The 24,578-nt window shown below is 62.1% G+C and overlaps 1 protein-coding gene and 1 long non-coding RNA gene across 2 annotated transcripts; both read right to left on the bottom strand.

Annotated features, from left to right (window-relative positions):
* Window positions 1-910: 910 nt before the first annotated feature.
* Window positions 911-3,612, bottom strand: LOC132533081 (uncharacterized). The gene is made up of 4 exons (XR_009544960.1): window positions 2,964-3,612; window positions 2,044-2,104; window positions 1,802-1,838; window positions 911-1,717 (listed from the first exon to the last, which is right to left on the bottom strand). It is a non-coding gene; the product is annotated as an uncharacterized LOC132533081 (long non-coding RNA).
* A 6,737-nt stretch (window positions 3,613-10,349) lies between these two features.
* MYADM (myeloid associated differentiation marker) lies at window positions 10,350-16,000 on the bottom strand. Its single transcript, XM_060172717.1, has 3 exons — window positions 15,904-16,000; window positions 14,222-14,282; window positions 10,350-11,357 (listed from the first exon to the last, which is right to left on the bottom strand). Exon 3 carries the CDS (start codon window positions 11,353-11,355, stop codon window positions 10,399-10,401), a length of 957 nt encoding a protein of 318 aa, XP_060028700.1. The 5' UTR covers window positions 11,356-11,357; window positions 14,222-14,282; window positions 15,904-16,000; the 3' UTR covers window positions 10,350-10,398.
* Window positions 16,001-24,578: the final 8,578 nt, after the last annotated feature.

Genomic DNA, 24,578 nt, shown 5'->3' with positions numbered 1-24,578 from the left:
GCCTCTCCTGTTCTCGCAGGGGCCGTGATCAGATGTGAGGAAGTATCCGTGCATGCACGAGTTTGTAGTGAGGGTAGAATAGAAGTGTCACTGTTGCTGACAGGTAAAGGGGCAGCTCCCGCATGAGGACACAATCTTGCGATCCATTGAGAATCTGTGTGTAGATGAAAACCTTTGTCTCAGCCAGGAAAAGGCAGATGTCACTGCTTTTATTTCAACCTTCTGAGCGGAGTTTTCAGAGACCATCAAAGAACTGTTCCCCGTCTATGATCACTGCTGCTCTTCTACTGAAGGAGCCATCGGTAAATACTGAAGAAACAGGAGAAGGTGAGGGTGAGTTAGAGGATAGTTTTGGGAAAATAATAAAGCCACTAAGGAGGGGTGTGGCTTCGTAAATTTACTTCTCCCTTGTTAGAACCCTGAGGCGCTTGGCTGGGACATTTTCTACCGGAATGTCCTTACTACCCACAGGGGAAGCGACCTCCTAATTTCTTACCTTCTCCCTTGTTATGTAATGTGGTCTCAAACAGCAGATGTTTCTCCCTGTGAAGCTGCAGCAACAGTAGTGTCGCTGCCCTGGGGGAGGGAAGGGGTCACCAAGTCACTCCTGTCTTACGAAAGGGACGCACTAGTGTTTGACAGGTAGGATTGGCATTTTCAAAAGCCCACTGTCTAATAATTATCGGTGCTGCCTCCTCTTGGGGTCTGAGTTTTTGAAGCCTGATCCGTTAATCTAGACAAAAAATCTGCCTAAGTTCCCTCCCTCAGGCTTCTGTTTGAGGTCACTCAGCCCTGAAGTTTTAGTTTCAGCCGGCAGAGCAGGCTAGGTGTCAGCCGCGAAGGCTGAACACTGTGGACGTGTCTCTTTACTAAGACGCCGCTGACCCCGGCTTGAACCCATTCTCCTCCTAAAAGCATCACCAAGGTCACTTTATTTCCTGAATTCCTGTCTAGAGCGGATTCTTTTTTTTTTTTTTTTTTTTTTTTTGCCAATTCTTCATATTCTGCTTTCCAGAGTAAAAACTGTCCTCCTGGGAGGCATGAGCGGGCAGTTTGGAACCGTCATAAGGTGTCACCCACAGACTAGAGAGCAAGTCCACTAGCTGGAGAGTATAAGAAGTTGCTCCAAGATCTCTGACTGCATTTTTAAGTTCCTTAAGGACTTGATATGGTAATGGCTCCCACAGTGGACTGTCTTCCCAGTCCTCATCAAAAATGACAGGAAAGCAGGAGAACTTTTTTTTAATCTTTATTTATTGGATAGAAATCAAGAGGGAAGGAGGAGAGAAACAGAGAGACACCTGCAGGCCTGCTTCACCACTCGCAAAGCTTTCCCCCTGCAGGTGGGGGCCAGGGACTCGAACCCGTGTCCTTTCACACTGTAACATGTCGCTCAACCAGGCGCACCACCACCTGGCCCTGAGAACGTTCAGTCTCCTCGTTCCTCAGCCTGCCCAAGAGCCCCATGGAAACCCACGGAGCCAGGGGGCAGGACCGGGCTCACCTTACGACGCTGAGAGCCAGGAAGGGAGCCGCGGCCTGGCTTTATCATGATCATGACACTTAGCAGCCTCTCCCTCTAGGTCTGCCCCAGCCGTTACATCTGATTCATCATCAGGATCATCAGTCTTTGTTACACGACCATTCTCTTTACTAACGGAAAATCCTTTCAGTAAAGGAGTGGCTTCTGTGACCAGAATGTCAGAAGCAGCGGCCGCTGTGAAAATGAAAGTGATTCATGAGCGGTTTCGTAATATTTCTTTAACTCCTGCCCCACCTGAGTCCATGTGTTGACACTTACGGTGCCTTCCTTAGGGAACCATGGACATCTGAATAAACTGAAAAAAAATGTAGATGACTGATTAGCTGAAACGTTTACTCCTTTTTTCTTAAGCATAGGTCTTACAATATCTATAGAGTCCTCTTTCTTTAGACTCAGTATGGCCCATAGCTTCTCAAGTTCTGACTTATCCACCTTTCTACCTGGCCTGTCCTCTGCCAGGGGGGCTCGTGGAATCCTACCCTCCGAGAGGAGAAGCTTACCTTCAGGTCCCTGTTGAGACGCCACTTGCCAGGGGCAGCGCCAGCAGGGTATCAGGGTTTCCTGGAGGAGGAGGGGCGTCCGTGAAGAATGAGGAAGAAGTGAGTTGATGCTGAATCAAGCTCCAGCAGACATCTCTGTCTTACTTAAGCAGAACTTTATTTTATTGTCTCATAAGGCTTAGATCATTCAAACAAAAATCACCAAGGCTTTGATTATTAAAACAAAAATCACCTGGAGTTGGGAGGTAGCTCAGCGGGTTAAGGGCACGTGGCGCAAAGTGCAAGGACCAGTGGAAGGATCCCAGTTCGAGCCCCCGGCTCCCCACCTGCAGGGGAGTCGCTTCCCAGGCGGTGAAGCAAGTCTGCAGGTGTCTGTCTTTCTCTCCCCCTCTCTGTCTTCCCCTCCTCTCTCCATTTCTCTCTGTCCTATCCGACGATGATGATATCATCAACAACAACAATAATAACTACAACAATAAAACAACAAGGGCAACAAAAGGGAATAAATATATATTTTTTAAAAAGAACCAAACACATGAAAGTTTAACTCAACCTTTAAAAAAAAACCACCAAGTCAGAGCAGCACAGGCAGGGAACACCTCCTGCTTTGTGAATATTCACATGCCAGGGGCACTTTCCTCCCTAGAGATCACGTCACAGTTTCTGTGTCTTCTGTTATTCCCGCACCTGTGTGCCGGGCAGGTGTCCTGTTGACTAAGGTGAATATTCTGCCTGTATGTTTATGCCACCCTCCTGCCCCTGTGCCTCAGAAGCTGGGGTTCATCGAAAGTTCCAGCTGGTCGTGTTTCTAGGGGCCTTAAACAAACTGAGCAGCCCCATTTTTCATAAAATCGGTTCCACTGTTGGATGAAGGAGTTTTGTTTTGTCCCTTACTGAGAAGGCACCAAGGTGGTGCTGACCTGGCCGGCCTCTCCATGAAGTTCAGCTCTCCAGCTGGAACCCATCTTCCTTGTGTGCTCAGTCTGTGACCCAGGTTCCCGTGTGCTAGTCCTGCCTGAGGAAGTGGGTGGTAGATTAAAGGCCCATTGTATCTAGGTGGGTACCAGAACTTTCCATTTATGAATTATGGCCCCTCCACTGCGGGGAGCACCAATCTTTCTCTGTATTTTAGGGGGGACTAGAGGAAGTGGTGGAGGTAAAGGGGAAACATTCCTTCCTCTTGGTGTCTCCAGAAAATTCTGCATGACTGATACTGCTTGTTCCATTATGATCAATCTTACAGAGCGCAGGGCAGGTGTTTTGCCATTATTTTTGTCACTGGTTAGGCTCTGAGCCTGGCCACAGATAAAGATTGTTGAGACCACACAGAGCTGAATCCCAAGCCCTGTACATGGCTAAAGGCAGGATGGTGGCAGTTTGGCCTGGAGAGTCCAACCGTGCTGAACTTCCTGTGATGCTGGTACCGTGTCAAGTGGCTCACCTGGGAGCACCTGCGCCAGTTCTGAAACAGGTGTGCCCCCGCCCCCAAGGGGCTCTGACTGGACAGGTGTGCCCCTGCCCCCAAGGGGTTCTGGGATGGACAGGTGTGCCCCCCGGCCCCAAAGGCCTCTGGGATGGACAGGTGCGTCCCCGCCCCCAAGGGGTTCTGACTGGACAGGTGTGTCCCCGCCCCCAAGGGGCTCTGACTGGACAGGTGCGTCCCCGCCCCCAAGGGGTTCTGACTGGACAGGTGCGTCCCCGCCCCCAAGGGGTTCTGACTGGACAGGTGTGTCCCCGCCCCCAAGGGGTTCTGGGATGGACAGATGTGCCCCCCCCCCCCCGGCCCCAAAGGCCTCTGGGACAGGTGCACCCCCCACCCCCAAGAGGCTCTGTTGGAATTTCTTTTTGCCAGAGCCCTGCTCAGCTCTGGCTGATGGTGGAGCAGGGTTTTGAACCTGGGACTTTGGAGCCTCAGGCAGGAGAGCATTACCACAATGCTGTCTTCCCACCCTTTATAATTTTTAATTTATTCATGAGATAGGAGACAAAGAACCGGACACGACTCTGTCCATGTGCTGCCGCCGGGGTCTGACCGGATGTCCTGCTCAGTGCAGGGCGCTGCCCACTGTGCTCCCAGCGTGTGACCGGCTCTCAGGCCGCAGGAGCAGCAGGGATCCTGTGCGAGGGCCTCACAGCCCGAGGAGCCCGCATCCCCCGCGGGGCAGGACGAGCAGTGGCTGGAGCACTGCACAGGCAGGAGTGGGTCCCGGGCACGTCACCTGTGCCACAGAGGCCAGGGCTTCTCTCCGGCCCGTCATGAGCGAGTGCTGCAGGAGCACCCACCTGCCCGGGGGAGAGGAGTCTGCTCCCCAGACCAAGTGGAAACGGGGCTGCACAGAGCCCCAAGGAGGCGGCCGGGGATAGCGGCCAGGTGAGCCCGTGTCAGCCCTGGTGGGGGATAGTGCCCAGGTGAGCCCGTGTCAGCCCTGGTGGGGGATAGCAGCCAGGTGAGCCCGTGACAGCCCTGGTGGGGGGGATAGCGCCCAGGTGAGCCTGTGTCAGCCCTGGTGGGGGGACAGCGCCAAAGTGAGCCTGTGACAGCCCTGGTGGGGGATAGTGCCCAGGTGAGCCCGTGTCAGCCCTGGTGGGGGGATAGTGCCCAGGTGAGCCCGTGACAGCCCTGGTGGGGGGATAGTGCCCAGGTGAGCCCGTGTCAGCCCTGGTGGGGGATAGCGGCCAGGTGAGCCTGTGTCAGCCCTGGTGGGGGGACAGCGCCAAAGTGAGCCTGTGACAGCCCTGGTGGGGGATAGTGCCCAGGTGAGCCCGTGTCAGCCCTGGTGGGGGGATAGTGCCCAGGTGAGCCCGTGACAGCCCTGGTGGGGGGGATAGCGCCCAGGTGAGCCCGTGACAGCCCTGGTGGGGGGATAGTGCCCAGGTGAGCCCATGACAGCCCTGGTGGGGGGACAGTGCCCAGGTGAGCCCGTGACAGCCCTGGTGGGGGGATAGTGCCCAGGTGAGCCCGTGTCAGCCCTGGTGGGGGAACAGCAGCCAGGTGAGCCCGTGACAGCCCTGGTGGGGGGGACAGCGCCCAGATGAGCCCGTGTCAGCCCTGTTGGGGGGGATAGCGCCCAGGTGAGCCCGTGTCAGCCCTGGTGGGGGGACAGTACCCAGGTGAGCCCGTGACAGCCCTGGTGGGGGGATAGCACCCAGGTGAGCCCGTGTCAGCCCTGGTGGGGGGGATAGCGGCCAGGTGAGCCCGTGTCAGCCCTGGTGGGGGGACAGCGCCCAGGTGAGCCCGTGTCAGCCCTGGTGGGGGGACAGTGCCCAGGTGAGCCCGTGTCAGCCCTGGTGGGAGGACAGTGCCCAGGTGAGCCCGTGTCAGCCCTGGTGGGGGGACGGCGGCCAGGTGAGCCCGTGTCAGCCCTGGTGGGGGGATAGCGCCCAGGTGAGCCTGTGTCAGCCCTGGTGGGGGGATAGCGCCCAGGTGAGCCCGTGTCAGCCCTGGTAGGGGGGATAGCGCCCAGGTGAGCCTGTGTCAGCCCTGGTGGGGGGATAGCGCCCAGGGGAGCCCGAGTTAGCCCTGGTGGGGGGATAGCGGCCAAAGTGAGCCTGTGACAGCCCTGGTGGGGGGACAGTGCCCAGGTGAGCCCGTGTCAGCCCTGGTGGGGGGATAGCGCCCAGGTGAGCCCGTGACAGCCCTGGTGGGGGGACAGCGCCCAGGTGAGCCCGTGTCAGCCCTGGTGGGGGGGATAGCGCCCAGGTGAGCCTGTGTCAGCCCTGGTGGGGGGACAGCGCCAAAGTGAGCCTGTGACAGCCCTGGTGGGGGGACAGTGCCCAGGTGAGCCCGTGTCAGCCCTAGTGGGGGGATAGCGCCCAGGTGAGCCCGTGACAGCCCTGGTGGGAGGACAGTGCCCAGGTGAGCCCGTGTCAGCCCTGGTGGGGGGACGGCGGCCAGGTGAGCCCGTGTCAGCCCTGGTGGGGGCCAGTGCCCAAGTGAGCCCGTGTCAGCCCTGGTGGGGGGACAGTACCCAGGTGAGCCCGTGTCAGCCCTGGTGGGAGGACAGTGCCCAGGTGAGCCCGTGTCAGCCCTGCTGGGGGGACGGCGGCCAGGTGAGCCCGTGTCAGCCCTGGTGGGGGGACAGCGCCCAGGTGAGCCCGTGTCAGCCCTGGTGGGGGGACAGTGCCCAGGTGAGCCCGTGACAGCCCTGGTGGGGGGACAGTGCCCAGGTGAGCCCGTGTCAGCCCTGGTGGGGGGACGGCGGCCAGGTGAGCCCGTGTCAGCCCTGGTGGGGGGACAGCGCCCAGGTGAGCCCGTGTCAGCCCTGGTGGGGGGGATAGCGCCCAGGCGAGCCCGTGTCAACCCTGGTGGGGGGACAGTGCCCAGGTGAGCCCATGACAGCCCTGGTGGGGGGGACAGTGCCCAGGTGAGCCCGTGTCAGCCCTGGTGGGGGGATAGCGCCCAGGTGAGCCCATGACAGCCCTGGTGGGGGGAGAAGGGATGGGCAGGGATTGGCAGGGATTGGCGCACCTGGCCAAGTGCTCACAACACAGTGCGCAAGGACCCGGGTTCAAGCCCGTCCCCACCTGCAGGGGTAAAGTTTCAGGAGTGAAGCAGGGCTGCAGGTGTCTATTGCCCTCCCCTCAATTTGTCTCTGTCCAGGTAAATATATGCATATATCTGCCTCCAGGGTTTTCGCTGAGGCTCAGTGCCTGCAGTACAAATCCACTGCCCCTGGAGGCCGTTTTTTCCCATTTTGTTGCCCTTGTTACTTTTATTTTTTTTAAATTAATATTTATTCACTTTCTCTTTTTGTTGCCCTTGTTTTATTGTTGTAGTTACTGATGTCTTTGTTGTTGGATAGGATAGAGAGAAATGGAGAGAGGAGGGGTAGACAGAGAGGGGGAGAGAAAGACAGACACCTGCAGACCTGCTTCACGGCCTGGGAAGCGACTCCCCTGCAGGTGGGGAGCCGGGGGCTCAAACCGGGATCCTGATGCCGGTCCTTGTGCTTTGGCCACCTGCACTTAACCCGCTGCGTTACCGCCAGATAAATATTCGTAAAGTTGGTACACAGGATGCAGACAGACACAGGAGTGAGAGGCTGTCGGATAGCCCGAAGTGTCTCTAGCCCGCAGGCAGTGTCACAGAGATGTTACTGAGAGATGCTGGGCTCAAGGCTGGGGCAGCCTGGCCCAGAGTGTGGGGCCGGCCAGAAAGCACGAGGTCTGGTTCCCGGAATCACATCTCTGCTTCTTCCCCTCCCTCGCTCTCTCTCATGTTCATTTGAAGAAAAAAAAAAGATTATCATTACTTATTATTGAATAGTGACAGAAATTGAGAAGGCGGGAGAGAGCAGACCTGCTCCACCACTTGTAAAGTTTCCCTCTGCAGGTGGGGAGCGGAGACTCGAACCTGGGTCCTTGCACTCACTACTGCGTATGCCTGACCGGGTGCACGCCGCCCGGCCCCCCTCAATAAACTGTAAAGATGAAACCGCGGTAGCCTGGGAGGCGGCTTAGCGGCTGGAGTCTCAGAGGCACTGCTTCCTACTCTCCTCCCATTACTGAACAAATTATTTAAAAAACAAAAGCCAGGGGGCTGGGTGGTGGCACACCTGGCTGAGTATACAGTCACCCTGTGCCATGGCCCGGGTTCGAGCCCCTGGTCCCCACCTGCAGGGGAGAGGCTTCAGGAGCACAGAAGCAGGGCTGCAGGTGTCTGTCTCCCTCCTGCTTCCTTCTGTCCTGTAAAATAAAGACATTAGGAATGCAAACAGACTGTCTCGTGAGATCTCTCCCCGGAGGAGAGACATCTCTGCCTCTGGTTTCTGTTAAGGTAGCCCCCAGGCCAGGCCGTGTCACCTGGCTGGGCTTTCATTCCATTTCAGGCAGAGGGGAAGAGACCCACGGAGCCTCCCTTGTGCTGAATACCTCAGCACTCGAACCCAGGGCCTGGTGCGTGGGAAGATCTGAGCCGTCTGCTGAGCCAGCCTCTCGACTTGACGGAGACAGGAAAGATGACCCCCGTGTGTCTTCTGCCGACACCAGGGGCCACCCTGGCCCCAGCCCCTCCTCCCACCAGACCCCTTCCCCCCGGAAGATGACACAAGCTGGAGTCCTTTCAGCTCTGTATTGAAGTTTAAAAAAACAAGGAAGTACAATCGCGTGACAGGAGGACAAGGCTCCCTGGGTGCCTTCAGCCGGGGCTGATAGGAACCGGAAGCTCCAGGGGTAAAAAAAATAAAACGTATATTTATACATGTCTATATATATATATATATATATATATATTTATCCCACGTTCTGAGAAGCAGGCAGGCGGCAGCTAGCACAGGTGGCAGGCGTGTGGTTCGGCACACACAAAGCAGCACAAATCTGACTTTGGCAACAGCACCCACCCCCACCCCGCCCACCCCCCCAAAATAAGGAAAAGAAACTCCCCTTGGCCACCCAGAGACTGTTGCCTTTGTGACCAGGAAAAGGAAAGGACAAGAAAGAGAATGAGAGAGAGAGAGAGAGGCCCAGGCCAGCCTTTCAGGCCGGCATGGCCACTCCCTTCTCCCTGCAAAGGGAGCTATTTTTTTTTTTTTTAATTTATTTTATTTATTTATTCCCTTTTGTTGCCTTGTTGTTTTTTTTATTGTTGTAGTTATTATTGTTGTTGTCGTCGTTGTTGGATAGGACAGAGAGAAATGGAGAGAGGAGGGGAAGACAGAGAGGAGGAGAGAAAGATAGACACCTGCAGACCTGCTTCACCGCCTGTGAAGCGACTCCCCTGCAGGTGGGGAGCCGGGGTTCAAACAAAGGGAGCTATTTTTAACACTGAGGCCGGGCCGCCTGGCAGCCCCCCAAGGGACACTTCATTCAGATGGCTATGAGCCTCGGGACGGCGGTGGGGGGACCGGAGCCCCGTCCACCCCGGCGGCCCCCTGGACAAGGGCCCTGGGCAGTGAGTGTCTGAAGCCGGAGCCGGGGCAGGGCCTTGAAGCCCCCGGCCCGCCAGACTCGGACCTGCAGCAGAACGGGGTCCACCCCGGCCACACACCCACGGCCAGGGCGGGCGGGCTGGACAGGTGTGGCATCGAGGGCGAGGACGAGGACGGGGAGTTCAGCACCTTTGGGGTGGGGCATGAACAGGGGAAGAGACAGGAAGCCCCAGACAGAGAGCTGGAAGGGGTGGTCAGGAGGGAGGGGTGACGGCAGAAGAGGCCAGGAAAGGGAGAGGGGCCGGGGAGGCAGAGGGTGGCGGGGAGGGCGGGCAGAGAAGCTGGAACTGGACCCTCCTGCCCGAGGCTCTGAGGAGAAGGCAAGAAAGGGGCTGAGGACACACACATTACCATGCCTAACGGCCCGGGTTCAAGCCCCGCTCTCCACCTGCGGTGGGGGGGGAGGGGAAGCTTCACGAGTGGTGCAGCGGGGCTGCGGGTGTCTGTCTGTCTCTCCCTGTCACGCCCTGCCCCCTCAAGGTCTCTGTCCTGTCAAACAGAACAGATAAGGAGGGAACATAAAGGAGGCGGGAGTACCCGCAGGGTCCTGGTGACAGCCCTGCTGGCAGTAGAAATAAACAAATAAATAAAATTTTTAAAAGGGGAGGAGGAGGCGGAGGACAAAAACAAAGAGGAAGGTGAAAGAGAAGGTAGAGGAGGAGGCAGTGTCCGGAGCAGGGCAGAGGGCTGGGCAGGGCAGAGGGCTGGGCAGGGCAGAGGGCTGGGCAGGGAGCAGGGCAGGGGGCAGGGCAGGGAGCAGGACAGGGCAGAGGGCAGGGCAGGGGGCAGGGCCGAGGACTGGGCAGGGGGCAGGGCAGGGCAGGGGGCAGGGCAGGGGGCAGGGAGCAGGACAAGGCAGAGGGCAGGGCAGGGCAGAGGACAGGGCAGGGCTGGGCTGGGCAGGGGGCTGGGCAGAGGGCAGGGCAGGGCTGGGCAGGGCAGGGGGCTGGGCAGGGCAGGGCAGGGCAGAGGACTGGGCAGGGAGCAAGGCAGGGCTGGGCAGGGCAGGGGGCAGGGCAGAGGGCAGGGCTGAGCAGAGCAGAGGGCAGGGCAGGGCAGGGCAGGGCAGGGGGCTGGGCAGAGGGCAGGGCGGGGCCGGGCAGGGCAGGGCAGAGGACTGGGCAGGGAGCAGGGCAGGGCTGGGCAGGGCAGGGGGCAGGGCAGAGGGCAGGGCAGGGCAGGGCAGGGCTGAGCAGAGCAGAGCAGAGGGCAGGGCAGGGCAGGGCAGGGCAGGGGGCTGGGCAGAGGGCAGGGCGGGGCCGGGCAGGGCAGGGCAGAGGACTGGGCAGGGAGCAGGGCAGGGCTGGGCAGGGCAGGGGGCAGGGCAGAGGGCAGGGCAGGGCTGAGCAGAGCAGAGCAGAGGGCAGGGCAGGGCAGGGCAGGGCAGGGCAGGGGGCTGGGCAGAGGGCAGGGCGGGGCCGGGCAGGGCTCAGGTCCGCACAAAGACCAAGCGTCCTGAGTGCACCAGGTCGGCCACGTAGGCCAGCAGGTTGATGGCCGTGAGGATGGTCACCGCCAGCCGGCGGTCCCAGAAGCACACATCCGTGGCGTGCCTCCAGCCGCAGCCCGGGTCCTGGGAGCGCCGCGGCCAGCCCCCGTAACGGTCGTCAAACTGGTAGAGCGGCCAGAGCACCATGGCGGTGGCGTACAGCAGCACGGAGAGCAGCGCCAGGCCCGACAGGAAGGTGGGGAAGGGCACGGGCAGCGCGCCGGTGCAGTCGCCCAGGTTGAGCAGCACGGCCACGGCCGCCAGCACGAAGCAGATGGCGTAGACGGCCACGCACCACTCCAGCGCCGGCCGGTGGCGGTACAGGGCGGGCTCGGCCAGGAAGGCGAAGATGACGCAGGCCACGAAGGTCTCCAGCACCTTGAGCAGCCCGGGCACGGTGGCCATGTAGCCCGTGATCTGGCCGGGCCGGGCGCGGGTCCAGCTCACCTCGGTGATGTAGGCCAGGCAGGCCACGCAGGAGAAGAAGGTGGCGGCGATGGCGTGGTCCTTGGAGCGGCCGTCGGACATGAACTGCACGTAGGTGGTGGGGTAGATGACGGAGGCCGACAGGCAGAACAGGGCGGCGTAGCAGGCGAAGGTGATGGGGAAGTTGGTCCAGGACAGCGGGAAGCGCGCCTGCAGGCCGGCCAGCTCCACCAGCAGGATCACCAGCGTCACCGCAAAGCAGAAGCACCAGGCGAACATGGACCAGTTCCCCGTGGGGCCCGCCCAGGCGTTCACGCTGGCCACCAGCGAGAAGGCCACGCAGGTGGACGCCAGCTGCAGCAGGCGAAGCAGGCCCAGGGGTTGAAGCAGCGCCCGCGGGGACCCCACGGTCACCGGCGACGTCGCCGTGGTGGTGGTGGTGATGGTGGTGCGGGTGACGGTCACGGGCATGGCTGCGGGCGGGACGGGGGGGGGGGGGGGGGGGGGGCGGGAGGCGGGCGGGTCACGCACAGTGAGCGGTGTCTCCGTCTCTCCCTCCGCCTCCCCAGGCCCGTTCCATTCCTCTCTGTCCTCAACACATAAATCAGAGAGAGAGAGGGAGAGAGAGAGAGAGAGACGGGGGCGGCAGGCGGTCCTGGAGCTGGACCAGGCACTGGGCTCTGAGCAGGAGGCCCTGAGTTCAGTCCCCGGCAGCACGTGGCCCAGAATGACTTCTGGTTCTTTCTCTCCCTCCTAGCTTGCTCATGAATAAGGTATTTTTAAAAATCGACTATGCAGGGAGTCGGGTGGTAACGCGGCGGGTTAAGCGCACGTGGCACAAAGCGTAAGGATCCCCACCTGCAGGGGAGCCGCTTCACAGGTGGTGAAGCAGGTCTGCAGGTGTCTTTCCTCCTCCTCTCTCCGTTAGTCTGTTCTATCTAACAATGAAAAAATAGGAATTATTATTATTTTTTTAAGTTCAAGTGTGGTCTGGGGGGTGGCACACTGTGGATAAAGCATCGGACTCTCAAGCATGAGGTCCTGAGTTCAAACCCCAGCAGCACTTGTACCAGAGTGATGTCTGGTTCTTTCTCTCTCCTGTCTTTCTCATGAATAAATACAATCTCTTTTAAAAAAAAAGTTAGAAAAATTGACTATAAAATATTTTTATTATTATTTTTTTAATTTGGGGGCATTCATTTATTCCCTTTTGTTGTAGTTATTGATGCCGCCCTCCCTTCCTCTCCCCTGCGGGGCTAACTGGCCTCTGATAAAGCAGAAAGTCACCCCCCCACTCCCTCCTGCTCCTCCCCTGCCCCACCCCAGCCAGTGCCCCCCACTTGCCCAAACACTCCTGAGACCCCCTAGGAGGGGTGTGGAGGGGAGGGGTGCCAGCACCTGCAGGCCTGAGGTTGGTCCCCAGCACCAAGTGTTGGCCTGCTTCTCTCTCCCTCTCCCTCTTCTCCCCTGCATCTGCGACTCTCAGGCCAAGGCCCTTCCCTCGCCACTGCCCGCCAGGGCGCCCCACCCACTTCCCAAGCCAGAACCAGAGGCTGACCCTGACCCCACCCGCACCCCAACTCTGCACCCCAGACCCTGCACCCAGCTTCTTCCCTTCGCTCCAAGTGCCTCCTGCAGCACCCCTGGGCCTCAGCCCCCTCCCTAGGGCTCCGGCCACCTCGGGTCCAGCACCTCAGGGAGGGGGGCTCCCAGGCCTCCCCAGCGGCTGCTCAGTTCTGGGCGGGAACCCCCGGAGATTTCACCTGGACACAGGGGCCTGGGGTCCAGCTTTCTGGACACTCAGGGGCCCCAGCAGCCCAGCCTGGGGAGGGTCCTCAGGGGCGGCCCAGCCTGGGGAGGGTCCTCATGGGCCGCCCAGCCTGGGGAGGGTCCCGGAGGCCCAGCCTGGGGAGGGTCCCGTGGGCGGCCCAGCCTGGGGAGGGTCCTCGTGGGCGGCCCAGCCTGGGGAGGGTCCTCAGGGGCGACCCAGCCTGGGGAGGGTCCTCAGGGGCGACCCAGCCTGGGGAGGGTCCTCAGGGGCGACCCAGCCTGGGGAGGGTCCTCATGGGTGGCTCAGCCTGGGGAGGGTCCTTATGGGCGGGGCCCAGCCTGGGGAGGGTCCTCATGGGCGGCCCAGCCTGGGGAGGGTCCCGTGGGCGGCCCATCCTGGGGAGGGTCCTGTGGGCGGCCCAGCCTGGGGAGGGTCCTCATGGGTGGCTCAGCCTGGGGAGGGTCCTTATGGGCGGGGCCCAGCCTGGGGAGGGTCCTCATGGGGGGCCCAGCCTGGAGAGGGTCCTCATGGGTGGCCCAGACTGGGGAGGGTCCCGTGGGCGGCCCAGCCTGGGGAGGGTCCTCATGGGCCGCCCAGCCTGGGGAGGGTCCTCATGGGCGGCCCAGCCTGGGGAGGGTCCCGGGCGGCCCAGCCTGGGGAGGGTCCTCATGGGCCGCCCAGCCTGGGGAGGGTCCTCATGGGCCGCCCAGCCTGGGGAGGGTCCTCGTGGGCGGCCCACCCTGGGGAGGGTCCTCAGGGGCGGCCCAGCCTGGGGAGGGTCCTCGTGGGCGGCCCAGCCTGGGGAGGGTCCTCAGGGGCGGCCCAGCCTGGGGAGGGTCCCGTGGGCGGCCCATCCTGGGGAGGGTCCTGTGGGCGGCCCAGCCTGGGGAGGGTCCTCATGGGGGGCCCAGCCTGGAGAGGGTCCTCATGGGTGGCCCAGACTGGGGAGGGTCCCGTGGGCGGCCCAGCCTGGGGAGGGTCCTCATGGGCCGCCCAGCCTGGGGAGGGTCCTCATGGGCGGCCCAGCCTGGGGAGGGTCCCGTGGGCGGCCCAGCCTGGGGAGGGTCCTCATGGGCCGCCCAGCCTGGGGAGGGTCCTCATGGGCCGCCCAGCCTGGGGAGGGTCCTCATGGGCGGCCCAGCCTGGGGAGGGTCCCGTGGGCGGCGGCGGGCGGAGCAGGTGGCCAAAGGCCCAACTGGCCTGAGGACAAGTGGCCGCCACACCTGCCGCCGCCCAGCCGCGCCCAGACCCAGGGCCCCCCCAGCCCTACACCCCCAGACCCAGGGGCCCCCCAGCCCTACACCCCCAGACCCAGGGGCCCCCCAGCCCTACACCCCCAGACTCAGGGCCCCCCAGCCCTACACCCCCAGACCCAGGGGCCCCCCAGCCCTACACCCCCAGACCCAGGGGCCCCCCAGCCCTACACCCCCAGACTCAGGGCCCCCCAGCCCTACACCCCCAGACCCAGGGGCCCCCCTAGTCCCCCAGACCCAGGGGCCCCCCTACACCTCCAGCCCAGGGTCCCCCAGCACCCCCCTCCTGGGGGCCCCCCGACCCCCCACTCACCGGCGGCCTGGGTCTGTCCGGCGGGTAGAGCGGCGGCTCCGGGCGCGGAGGAAGTGGGCACCTGGAAGGGGCGGTTAGCCGGACCGGACGTCAGCTGCGGGCTCCGCCCAGGGCAGCCGGGGGCGGGGGCTCGAACACGCGCGGCTGGGGGGGGGGCGTGCCCGGGGGCGGCGGGGCTCCCGGCCTTATAAGGCTGAGCGGGGCAGGAATGCGGCGCGGCGGGGGCGGCGGGGCCTCGGGCGGGGGCGGGGGACCCCCGGTCGCGCGGGCGGGTGGGGGCACCAGGCCCAGACTGGGGTCGCGACGTCGGGCCTCCGACGGGGGGTCGCCGCCACCCACGACGGGCTGAGACCCGCGCGCCCGGGCACCCCTGGGTGCTGGCACCCCGGCCCCGCCAGGAGATGGAAGTCCCGGGCCGGGAAGCCTTGAGGTCAGAGCTCAGGAATGCGGGAGAGGGGAGAGGACGGGAGGGACCGCAGCCCCCGGCCACGCCCAGCGGCCGCGCACCCTGCACCGAGCACCCAGTACCCCAGGCTGCGGTGCAGGACCCCAGGCCGGGGGGCCCGACCCTCAGACCCAAACCCGGACCAGGACCCCAGCCCTCGGCGCCGGCAGCATAAGGGTCCAGACGCCCAGCACGCGGAGTCCCTCCCCCAATCAGGGGCCCCCCAAACCCAGGGGTCCCCAAACCCAGGGGTCCCCAGCCCTCCTCCCCCGATCAGGGGTCCCCAGCCCCTCCTCCCTCACACCCAGGGGTCCCCAGCCCCTCCTCCCTCACACCCAGGGGTCCCCCAGCCCCAGGGGTCACCAGCCCCTCCCCCGATCAGGGGTCTCCAGCCCCTCCTCCCTCACACCCAGGGGTCCCCAGACCCAGGGGTCCCCAGCCCCTCCTCCCCCGATCAGGCGTCCCCAGCCCCTCCTCCCTCACACCCAGGGGTCCCCAGCCCCTTCTCCCCCGATCAGGGGTCCCCAGCCCCTCCTCCCTCACACCCAGGGGTCCCCCAGACCCTTCTCCCCCAATCAGGGGTCCCCAGACTCAGGGGTCCCCAGCCCCTCCTCCCCCAGACCCAGGGGTCTCCAGCCCCTCCTCCCCTACACCCAGGGGTGCCCCAGACCCAGGGGTCGCCAGACCCTCCTCCCCCAGACTCAGGGGTCCCCAGCCCCTTCTCCCCCAGACCCAGGGGTCGCCAGACCCTCCTCCCCCAGACTCAGGGGTCCCCAGCCCCTCCTCCCCCAGACCCAGGGGTCCCCAGACCCTCCTCCCCCAATCAGGGGTCCCCAGACTCAGGGGTCCCCAGCCCCTCCTCCCCCAGACCCAGGGGTCTCCAGCCCCTCCTCCCCTACACCCAGGGGTGCCCCAGACCCAGGGGTCGACAGCCCCTCCTCCCCCAGACTCAGGGGTCCCCAGCCCCTCCTCCCCCAGACCCAGGGGTCCCCAGACCCTCCTCCCCCAATCAGGGGTCCCCAGCCCTTTTCCCGGACACCCAGGGGTGCCCCAGCCGCCCCGCCAGATGAATGAGCCTTGAGGCCCGCGTCCTTGGCCCGGCCCCTGAGCCGAGTCCCCGCACCCACCCCGAGTCCCGCACCCACCCCGAGTCCCGCACCCACCCCCAAGTCCCCGCACCCACCCCGAGTCCCCGCACCCACCCCGAGTCCCGCACCCCGGGGTCCCCCAGCCTCACCCCGCCAGGCGGCCGCGGACCGGGAGGGTCTGGTCTGGGTGGGGTCGGCGGGCCCGGCGGAGGGACACTCCACCCCGGGGTCCCCCAGCCCCACCCCGGGGAGGAGCCGGCGCCCCGGCTGGGGGGGGGGGTGAGGTCAGCGCGGTTGCCATGGTGACCAAACAGGATGACAACAGCCGGAGCCTCGGGCCCCCGGAGACCGTCTCCATGGCAACCGCCTGTTTGGGGTTTGTTTGGAGCGAGCCCCCCGCCGCCCCTCGGCCGCCGTCACCTCGCCCCCCTGCCCCTGCGGGGGAGGGGGAGGGGCCCCCGGGCAGCAGCTGGAGGGGTGGGGGAGGGACCCACATTCCTGGGTCTGGGGGCCGGGATCTGCTTACTGCCCCCACCCCTGGGAAAAGAACTGGGCCGGGGGTGCGGGCTGCCGGGCGCCCGGGGCTCGAGACCCCCCCCACGCAGCCCAGGCCGCGGTGCCCCGGCGCCCGGTGGGTGCAGCCTGGGTGCCGGGAGGGGAGGGGGCCCGACGCGAGGGGCGGGGGGCGGAGGGTCCCGGATTCCTGGCCCGGACCCCGCGGAGAGCCGCACCCGCTGGGTGAGCCTCGGGGTGTCCTGGAGGGGCTCGGCCTGCACTCGGGCGGGGGGGGGGGGCTCGGGGCTTTGGCCAGACGGGGGTCCCCAGCCCAGGGGAGGAGGGGGCTCAGGGCTTTGGCCAGACGGGGGTCCCCAGCCCAGGGGAGGAGGGGGTCCCCAGCCCAGGGGAGGAGGGGGCTCAGGGCTTTGGCCAGACGGGGGTCCCCAGCCCAGGGGAGGAGGGGGCTCAGGGCTTTGGCCAGACGGGGGTCCCCAGCCCAGGGGAGGAGGGGGCTCAGGGCTTTGGCCAGACGGGGGTCCCCAGCCCAGGGGAGGAGGGGGTCCCCAGCCCAGGGGAGGAGGGGGCTCAGGGCTTTGGCCAGACGGGGGTCCCCAGCCCAGGGGAGGAGGGGGCTCAGGGCTTTGGCCAGACGGGGGTCCCCAGCCCAGGGGAGGAGGGGGCTCAGGGCTTTGGCCAGACGGGGGTCCCCAGCCCAGGGGAGGAGGGGGCTCAGGGCTTTGGCCAGACGGGGGTCTCCAGCCCAGGGGAGGAGGGGGTCCCCTGCCCAGGGGAGGAGGGGGTCCCCAGCCCAGGGGAGGAGGGGGTCCCGGGCTTTGGGCCAGACGGGGGTCCCCAGCCCAGGGGAGGAGGGGGTCCCGGGCTTTGGGCCAGACGGGGGTCTCCAGCCCAGGGGAGGAGGGGGTCCCGGGCTTTGGGCCAGACGGGGGTCCCCAGCCCAGGGGAGGAGGGGGTTCGGGCTTTGGGCCAGACGGGGGTCCCCAGCCCAGGGGAGGAGGGGGTCCCGGGCTTTGGGCCAGACGGGGGTCCCCAGCCCTGGGGAGGAGGGGGCTCGGGGCTTTGGGCCAGACGGGGGTCCGCAGCCCAGGGGAGGAGGGGGTCCCCAGGCCAGGGGAGGAGGGGGCTCGGGGCTTTGGCCAGACGGGGGTCCCCAGGCCAGGGGAGGAGGGGGCTCGGGGCTTTGGGCCAGACGGGGGTCCGCAGCCCAGGGGAGGAGGGGTTCCCCAGGCTAGGGGAGGAGGGGGCTCGGGGCTTTGGCCAGACGGGGGTCCCCAGCCCAAGGGAGGAGGGGGTCCCCAGCCCAGGGGAGGAGGGGGCTCGGGGCTTTGGGCCAGACGGGGGTCCCCAGCCCAGGGGAGGAGGGGGTCCCGGGCTTTGGGCCAGACGGGGGTCCCCAGCCCAGGGGAGGAGGGGGTCCCCAGGCCAGGGGAGGAGGGGGCTCGGGGCTTTGGCCAGACGGGGGTCCCCAGCCCAGGGGAGGAGGGGGCTCGGGGCTTTGGGCCAGACGGGGGTCCCCAGCCCAGGGGAGGAGGGGGTCCGGGCTTTGGGTCAGACGGGGGTCCCCAGCCCAGGGGAGGAGGGGGTCCGGGCTTTGGGCCAGACGGGGGTCCCCAGCCTGGGGCGGCGCGTGCGGCTTGTGGGGGAGGGGCTGCACCCGCCTGTTTCGCGGGGGAGGGGCGAGGCCCGGGCCCGAGGCCGCAGTGGGGTGGGGGGTCGGGTGGGGGTCCGGCTGGGCCGCGGGGTCGCCCCCCGCCCACTCACCGCGTCCGCAGTCTGGGCGCCGCTGCCGCGGCCCGGTGCGCCCTGGGTGCGGCCCTGCACTGCGGCTGCTCGGCGGGCGGCGGGTCCGCGGGGTCCCGGCGCAGCTGCGGGCGGTGGGTGCGGGGAGGGGTCCGCACACCCCCGGCCGGCCCAGGCCTGCTTGACCCCCGCAGCTTATGCGCGCAGCTTTTAGAAAGCAGCTTGTTTATTTTATTTTATTTTATTTTATTTTATTTTATTTTATTTTATTTTATTTTATTTATCTTGCCTCCAGGGTTATTGCTGGGGCTCGGTGCCTGCACCATGAATCCACTGCTCCTGGAGGCCACTTTTTCCCTTTTTGTTACCCTTGTTGTGGTTCTTATTGTTGTTATTGATGTGTTGATGTCCTTGTTGGATAGGACAGAGAGGAATGGAGAGAGGAGGGGAAGACAGAGGGGGCAGAGAAAGACAGACACCTGCAGACCTGCTTCACCGCCTGGGAAGCGACTCCCCTGCAGGTGGGGAGCCGGGGGCTCGAACCGGGATCCTTCCTCTGGTCCTTGTGCTTGGCGCCACGTTCGTTTAACCTGCTGCGCCACCGCCCGACTCCCTGTTTTGTTTTGTTTTGTTTTGTTTTTATTATTTCTTTATTGATGTTTTACATTGGGCAGTAAATACAATACTATGTACATAACATTTTTCAGTTTTCCACATAATAGCAACCCCCACTAAGTTAAAAAGTACTTCTTGGAATAAGTAAATAAGTTATTTAATTTTAAAAAATTAGGGGGGTAGGCATTAGTGCACCTGGTTGAGCACACATGTTACAGTGCACTAGATGGGGGTTCGAGCCCCGTCCCCACCTGCAGGGGGAAAGCATCACGAGTGGTGGAGCAGGGCTGCAGGAGTCTCTCTGTCTCTCTCCCTCTCCATCTCCTCCTCCCTTCTCCATTCTCTCTGTCTCCGTCATTTAATAACGGTACTTACTGGGGGCCAGGGAGACAGCATAATGGGTATGCAAAGAGAGTCTTGTTCCTGAGGCTCCAAAGTCTGAGGTTCAATTCCCCACACCACTATAAACCAGAACTGAGCAGGGCTCTGGTAGAATAAAAAATAAAAATAAGGCAAGGGGTAGATAGTATAGTGGGTCTGCAAAGAGATGCTCTGGCTTTCAACCTGACGCTGTTGACTGGCTACGGAAGAAGGGCAAACGCTAGAAGAAGAAGAGGTTCCAAAGTCTCAGGTTCGAGTCCCTGCACCACCATAAACCAGAGACGAACAGTTCTCTGGCAAAGAAAAAACAAAAGCTAGCCTATCAAAATAAAGTTTTGTTTTGTTTTAAAAAGGGGGCTCAAAGCACAAGGTCCAGTGTAAAGATCCTGGTTCGAGCCCCCGGCTCCCCACCTGCAGGGGAGTCGCTTCCCAGGCGGTGAAGCAGGTCTGCAGGTGTCTGTCTTTCTCTCCCCCTCTCTGTCTTCCCCTCCTCTCTCCATTTCTCTCTGTCCTATCCAACAACGACGACATCAACAACCAATAATAACTACAACAATAAAAAAAAAAAATAAGGGCAAATAAAATAAAAAAACAACAAGGGCAGGCAACAAAAGGGAATAAATAAATAATAAATATTTTTAAAAGGGAGGTGTTGGATGACGGCACACCTGCTTCAGCACTCACGTCACAGTACAGAAGGACCTGGATTCAAGCCCCCAGGGAAAACTTCATGAGCAGTGAGGCAAGTCTGCAGGTGTCTCTGTCTGTCTTTCTCTCTGTTTTAAATATTTTATTTATTATGTTTTCAGTGAAAGAGAGAGACTAGAACCCTGCTGAGCTCTGGCTGATGGTGGTGCTGGGGACTGAACCTGGGGCCTTGGAGCCTCAGGCAGGAGAGTCTCTTTGCAGAACCTCTGTGCTGCCTCCCCAGCCTCCTCCAGCTCTATGTCATCATCATCATCATTATTATTAGTGGTAGTGGTAGTGGGTCCCAGACCCCTGCCGAGCTCTGGCTAATGATGACACTGGGACCGAACCTGGGACCTCAGGCAGGGGAGGCTTTTTGCAGGGCCAGGTGGTAGCATCCCTGGTTAAACACACATGTCACAGTGCACAAGGGCCAGGGTTCAAGCCCCGGTTCCCCGCCTGCAGGGGGAAGCTTCATGAGTGGTGAAGCAGGGCTGCAGGTGTCTCTCTGTCTCTCTCCCTCTCGATCCTTCCCTCATTTGCTCTCTCTACTCAATAATAAAAAATTAAGAATAAATAAAAGCCTTTTTGCAGAACCACGATGCTGTTTCCCCAGCCCAATTCACACATTTTCAGGAGGTTCACTGGGACCCAGAACCCCCTTCAGCTCAGCCCGACAACCAGAGAGTGTGGAGAGGGACCAGCAGGCTCCTTCCACCCTCACACACCTCCCAGCCTCAGGCCACGTCTCTGTCCCCTGCCCTGCCCGGCAGTGCCGCCCCAGGTCCCCCGCCCGGTGCCCCAGGGGCTGAAACTCCTGGGGAAGCATTCTCCCAAGAACCGGAACCCCAAACCACAAGAGGTCCGCGGCCTGCAGCCCAGGAGTGAGTCACGGGGTGTGGCCTTGGCTTCCTGAGTAGGTGGCTTCTGGCCACGTGGCAGCAGGGTGAACCCTCCAGGATGGGGCCCCCCAGCCCCACAGGGCGGGTCTACAACCTGGCAGGGTGACCCACGTCAACAGGCCGGCTCTGTTCTGGGAGGCTGGAGGCTTGGGGTGCCGGGCCCTCCGGGGGACCCCTCCCCGGCGAGCTGCTCCATCCAGGGCTGCTGCTGGCTGCTGGCTGCTGGCTGCTGGCTGCTGGATGCTGGCTGCTGGCTGCTGGCTGCTGGCAGGGTCCCACGACCCCAGACTCCGCAGACTGTCTGGTCCGTGTCGGAAGGGGTCTGTGGGGGCCGGGCCTGGGCGTACCAGGTTAAGCACACATAATACTCCGTTTTTCTTTTTAATCTTTATTTATTCCCTTTTGTTGTCCTTGTTGTTTTATTGATGTGTGTCTCTTTCAGTCTCCCTCTCCTCTTAGTTTCACTCTGTCCTATCGAATAAAATAGAAAAAGAAGAAAACAGTTATAGGGAGTCGGGCGGTGGCGCAGCGGGTTAAGCGCAGGTGGCGCAAAGCACAAGGACCGGCGTAAGGATCTCGGTTCGAGCCCCCGGCTCCCCACCTGCAGGGGAGTCGCTTCCCAGGCGGTGAAGCAGGTCTGCAGGCGTCTGTCTTTCTCTCCCCCTCTCTGTCTTCCCCTCCTCTCTCCATGTCTCTCTGTCCTACCCAACAACAACGACATTAATAACAACAACAATAATAATAACCACAACAATACAACAACAAGGGCAACAAAAGGGAATAAATAAATATTTTTTTTAAAAAGTTTTAGGGAGCAGTATGGTGGTGCACCTGATTAAGCACACACATCACAGTGCACAAGGACCCAGGTTCAAGCCCCCAGTCCCCACCTGCAGGGGGAAAGCTTCCGGAGTGGTGAGGCAGGGCTGCAGGGGTCTCTCTGTGTCTCTCCCTCTCTGTCTCCCCCTCCCCTCTCAGTCTCTGGCTCTTTCAACCCAATAAAGATAATTAAATAAAAAAGGAATTTTTTATTTAATTATTATCTTTATTTATTGATTGGCTAGAGACAGCCAGAAATCCAGAGGGGAGGGAGGCAGTGAGGCCACCTGTGTGAGGCCCCCTGGGCCACACAGACGGTCTGGTTGTGGTCCCCCCTTAATAAATGAATAAATTGCTCTTTTCTGGGACTACCACGTGACAATATGAAACGCAGTTCTCAGTCCCTTTTCTCCCCCTCTCTCTCTAAATCTTTATTTATTGATTGGCTAGAGACAGCCAGATATTGAGAGGGAAGGGGAGATAGAGAGGGTGAGAGACAGAGAGACACCTGCAGCCCTGTGTCACCACTCGTGAAGCTTTCCTCCTGGGGACGGGGGACTCGAACCTGGGTCCTTGCGCACTGTAACGTGTGCGCTCAACCAGGTGCGCCACCACCCAGCCCCTCCCCCTCTCTTTCCATCCCTAACATGCTGTGTTTTCAATAAAGTTTAAGTGACCTGAAAATAAATAGATAAACGAATAAATCTTAAAAGAGAAGAGACTGAATGAGCCAGCCAAGTAGCTCTCTGGGGACTTGGGCAGCCTCCTTCTTGGCTGTGTGCAGGACCCGGGTCCAAGCCCGCCCTCCGCCAGTGATGGCGCTTTGGTGCCTGCCCTGGTCTCTCTCTCCCCCGTCTCTCTCTCCCCTGTCTCTCTCCCCTGTCTCTCTCTCCCCTGTCTCTCTCCCCCGTCTCTCTCTCCCCGTCTCTCTCTCCCCTGTCTCTCTCCCCCGTCTCTCTCCCCTGTCTGTCTCCCCCGTCTCTCTCTCCCCTGTCTCTCTCCCCCGTCTCTCTCTCCCCTGTCTGTCTCCCCCGTCTCTCCCCGTCTCTCTCCCCCGTCTCTCTCTCCCCTGTCTCTCTCCCCCGTCTCTCTCCCCTGTCTGTCTCCCCCGTCTCTCTCTCCCCGTCTCTCTCCCCCGTCTCTCTCTCCCCTGTCTCTCTCCCCCGTCTCTCTCCCCTGTCTGTCTCCCCCGTCTCTCTCTCCCCGTCTCTCTCCCCCGTCTCTCTCTCCCCTGTCTCTCTCCCCCGTCTCTCTCTCCCCGTCTCTCTCCCCCGTCTCTCTCTCCCCTGTCTGTCTCCCCCGTCTCTCTCCCTGTCTCTCTCCCCCGTCTCTCTCTCCCGTCTGTCTCCCCCGTCTCTCTCCCCGTCTCTCTCCCCCGTCTCTCTCTCCCCTGTCTCTCTCCCCCGTCTCTCTCTCCCCGTCTCTCTCCCCCGTCTCTCTCTCCCCTGTCTGTCTCCCCCGTCTCTCTCCCCGTCTCTCTCCCCCGTCTCTCTCTCCCCTGTCTGTCTCCCCCGTCTCTCTCCCCGTCTCTCTCCCCCGTCTCTCTCTCCCCTGTCTCTCTCCCATCTCTCTCTCCCCGTCTCTCTCCCCCGTCTCTCTCTCCCCTGTCTCTCTCCCCCGTCTCTCTCTCCCCTGTCTCTCTCCCCCTGTCTCCCCGTCTCTCTCCCCCGTCTCTTTCCCCTGTCTCTCTCTCCCTGTCTCTCTCCCCATCTCTCTCTCCCTGTCTCTCTCCCCTGTCTGTCTCTCCCCCTGTCTGTCTCCCCTGTCTCTCTCCCCCTGTCTCTCCCCCTGTCTCTCTCCCCCTGTCTCTCCCTGTCTCTCTCTACCTGTCTCTCTTCCCCTGTCTCTCTCCTCCTGTCTCTCTCCCCTGTCTCTCTCCCCCTGTCTCTCTCCCTCTCTCTCCTTGCCTCTCTCCCCATCTCTCTCTCCCTGTCTCTCTCTCCCTGTCTCTCTCCCCATCTCTATCTCTCCCTGTCTCTCTCCCCCTCTCTCTCCTTACCTCTCTCCCCCGCCTCTCTCCCCCGTCTCTCTCCCCCTGTCTCTCTCCCCCTGTCTCTCTCTACCTGTCTCTCTCCCCATCTCTCTCTCCCTGTCTCTCTTCCCCTGTCTCTCTCCTCCTGTCTCTCTCCCATCTCTCTCCCTGTCTCTCTCCCCCTGTCTCTCTCCCTCTCCTTGCCTCTCTCCCCATCTCTCTCTCCCTGTCTCTCTTCCCCTGTTTCTTTCCCCCTGTCTCTCCCTGTCTCTCTCCCCCATCTCTCTCTCCCTGTCTCTCCCCGTCTCTCTCTCCCTGTCTGTCTCCCCCTGTCTGTCTCCCCCTGTCTTTCTCCCCCTGTCTCTCTCCCTGTCTCTCTTCCTGTCTCTCTCCCCCTGTCTCTTTCCCCCTGTCTCTCCCTGTCTCTCTCCCCATCTCTCCCTGTCTCTCCCCGTCTCTCTCTCCCTGTCTGTCTCTCCCTGTCTGTCTCCCCGTCTTTCTCCCCCTGTCTCTCTCCCTGTCTCTCTCCCCCTGTCTCTTTCCCCCTGTCTCTCCCTGTCTCTCTCCCCATCTCTCTCTCCCTGTCTCTCCCCGTCTCTCTCTCCCTGTCTGTCTCCCCGTCTTTCTCCCCCTGTCTCTCTCCCTGTCTCTCTCCCCCTGTCTCTTTCCCCCTGTCTCTCCCTGTCTCTCTCACCCGTCTCTCTCTCCCTGTCTCTCTCTCTGTCTCCCCGTCTTTCTCCCCCGTCTCTCTCCCTGTCTCTCTCCCCCTGTCTCTTTCCCCCTGTCTCTCCCTGTCTCTCTCCCCATCTCTCCCTGTCTCTCCCCGTCTCTCTCTCCCTGTCTGTCTCTCCCTGTCTGTCTCCCCGTCTTTCTCCCCCGTCTCTCTCCCCCTGTCTCTTTCCCCCTGTCTCTCCCTGTCTCTCTCCCCCATCTCTCTCTCCCTGTCTGTCTCCCCCTGTCTTTCTCCCCCATCTCTCCCTGTCTCTCTCCCCCATCTCTCTCTCCCTGTCTGTCTCCCCCTGTCTTTCTCCCCCATCTCTCCCTGTCTCTCTCCCCCATCTCTCTCTCCCTGTCTCTCCCTGTCTCTCTCTCCCTGTCTCTCTCCCCATCTCTCTCTCCCTGTCTCTCTCCCCATCTCTCTCCCTGTCTCTCTCTCTGCCTGTCTCTCCCCCATCTCTCTCTCCCTGTCTCT

The sequence above is a fragment of the Erinaceus europaeus genome, chromosome 2, assembly GCF_950295315.1.
Source record: "Erinaceus europaeus chromosome 2, mEriEur2.1, whole genome shotgun sequence".
Lineage (NCBI taxonomy): Eukaryota > Metazoa > Chordata > Mammalia > Eulipotyphla > Erinaceidae > Erinaceus > Erinaceus europaeus.
Note: the sequence above shows the minus strand (reverse complement) of the source record. Positions and strands in the feature narration are given on the sequence as shown.

What these genes read in the sequence shown, in the direction of transcription:
- MYADM (XM_060172717.1), bottom strand. Translation starts at nt 11,355, where the DNA reads ATGCCCGTGACCGTCACCCGCACCACCATCACCACCACCACCACGGCG.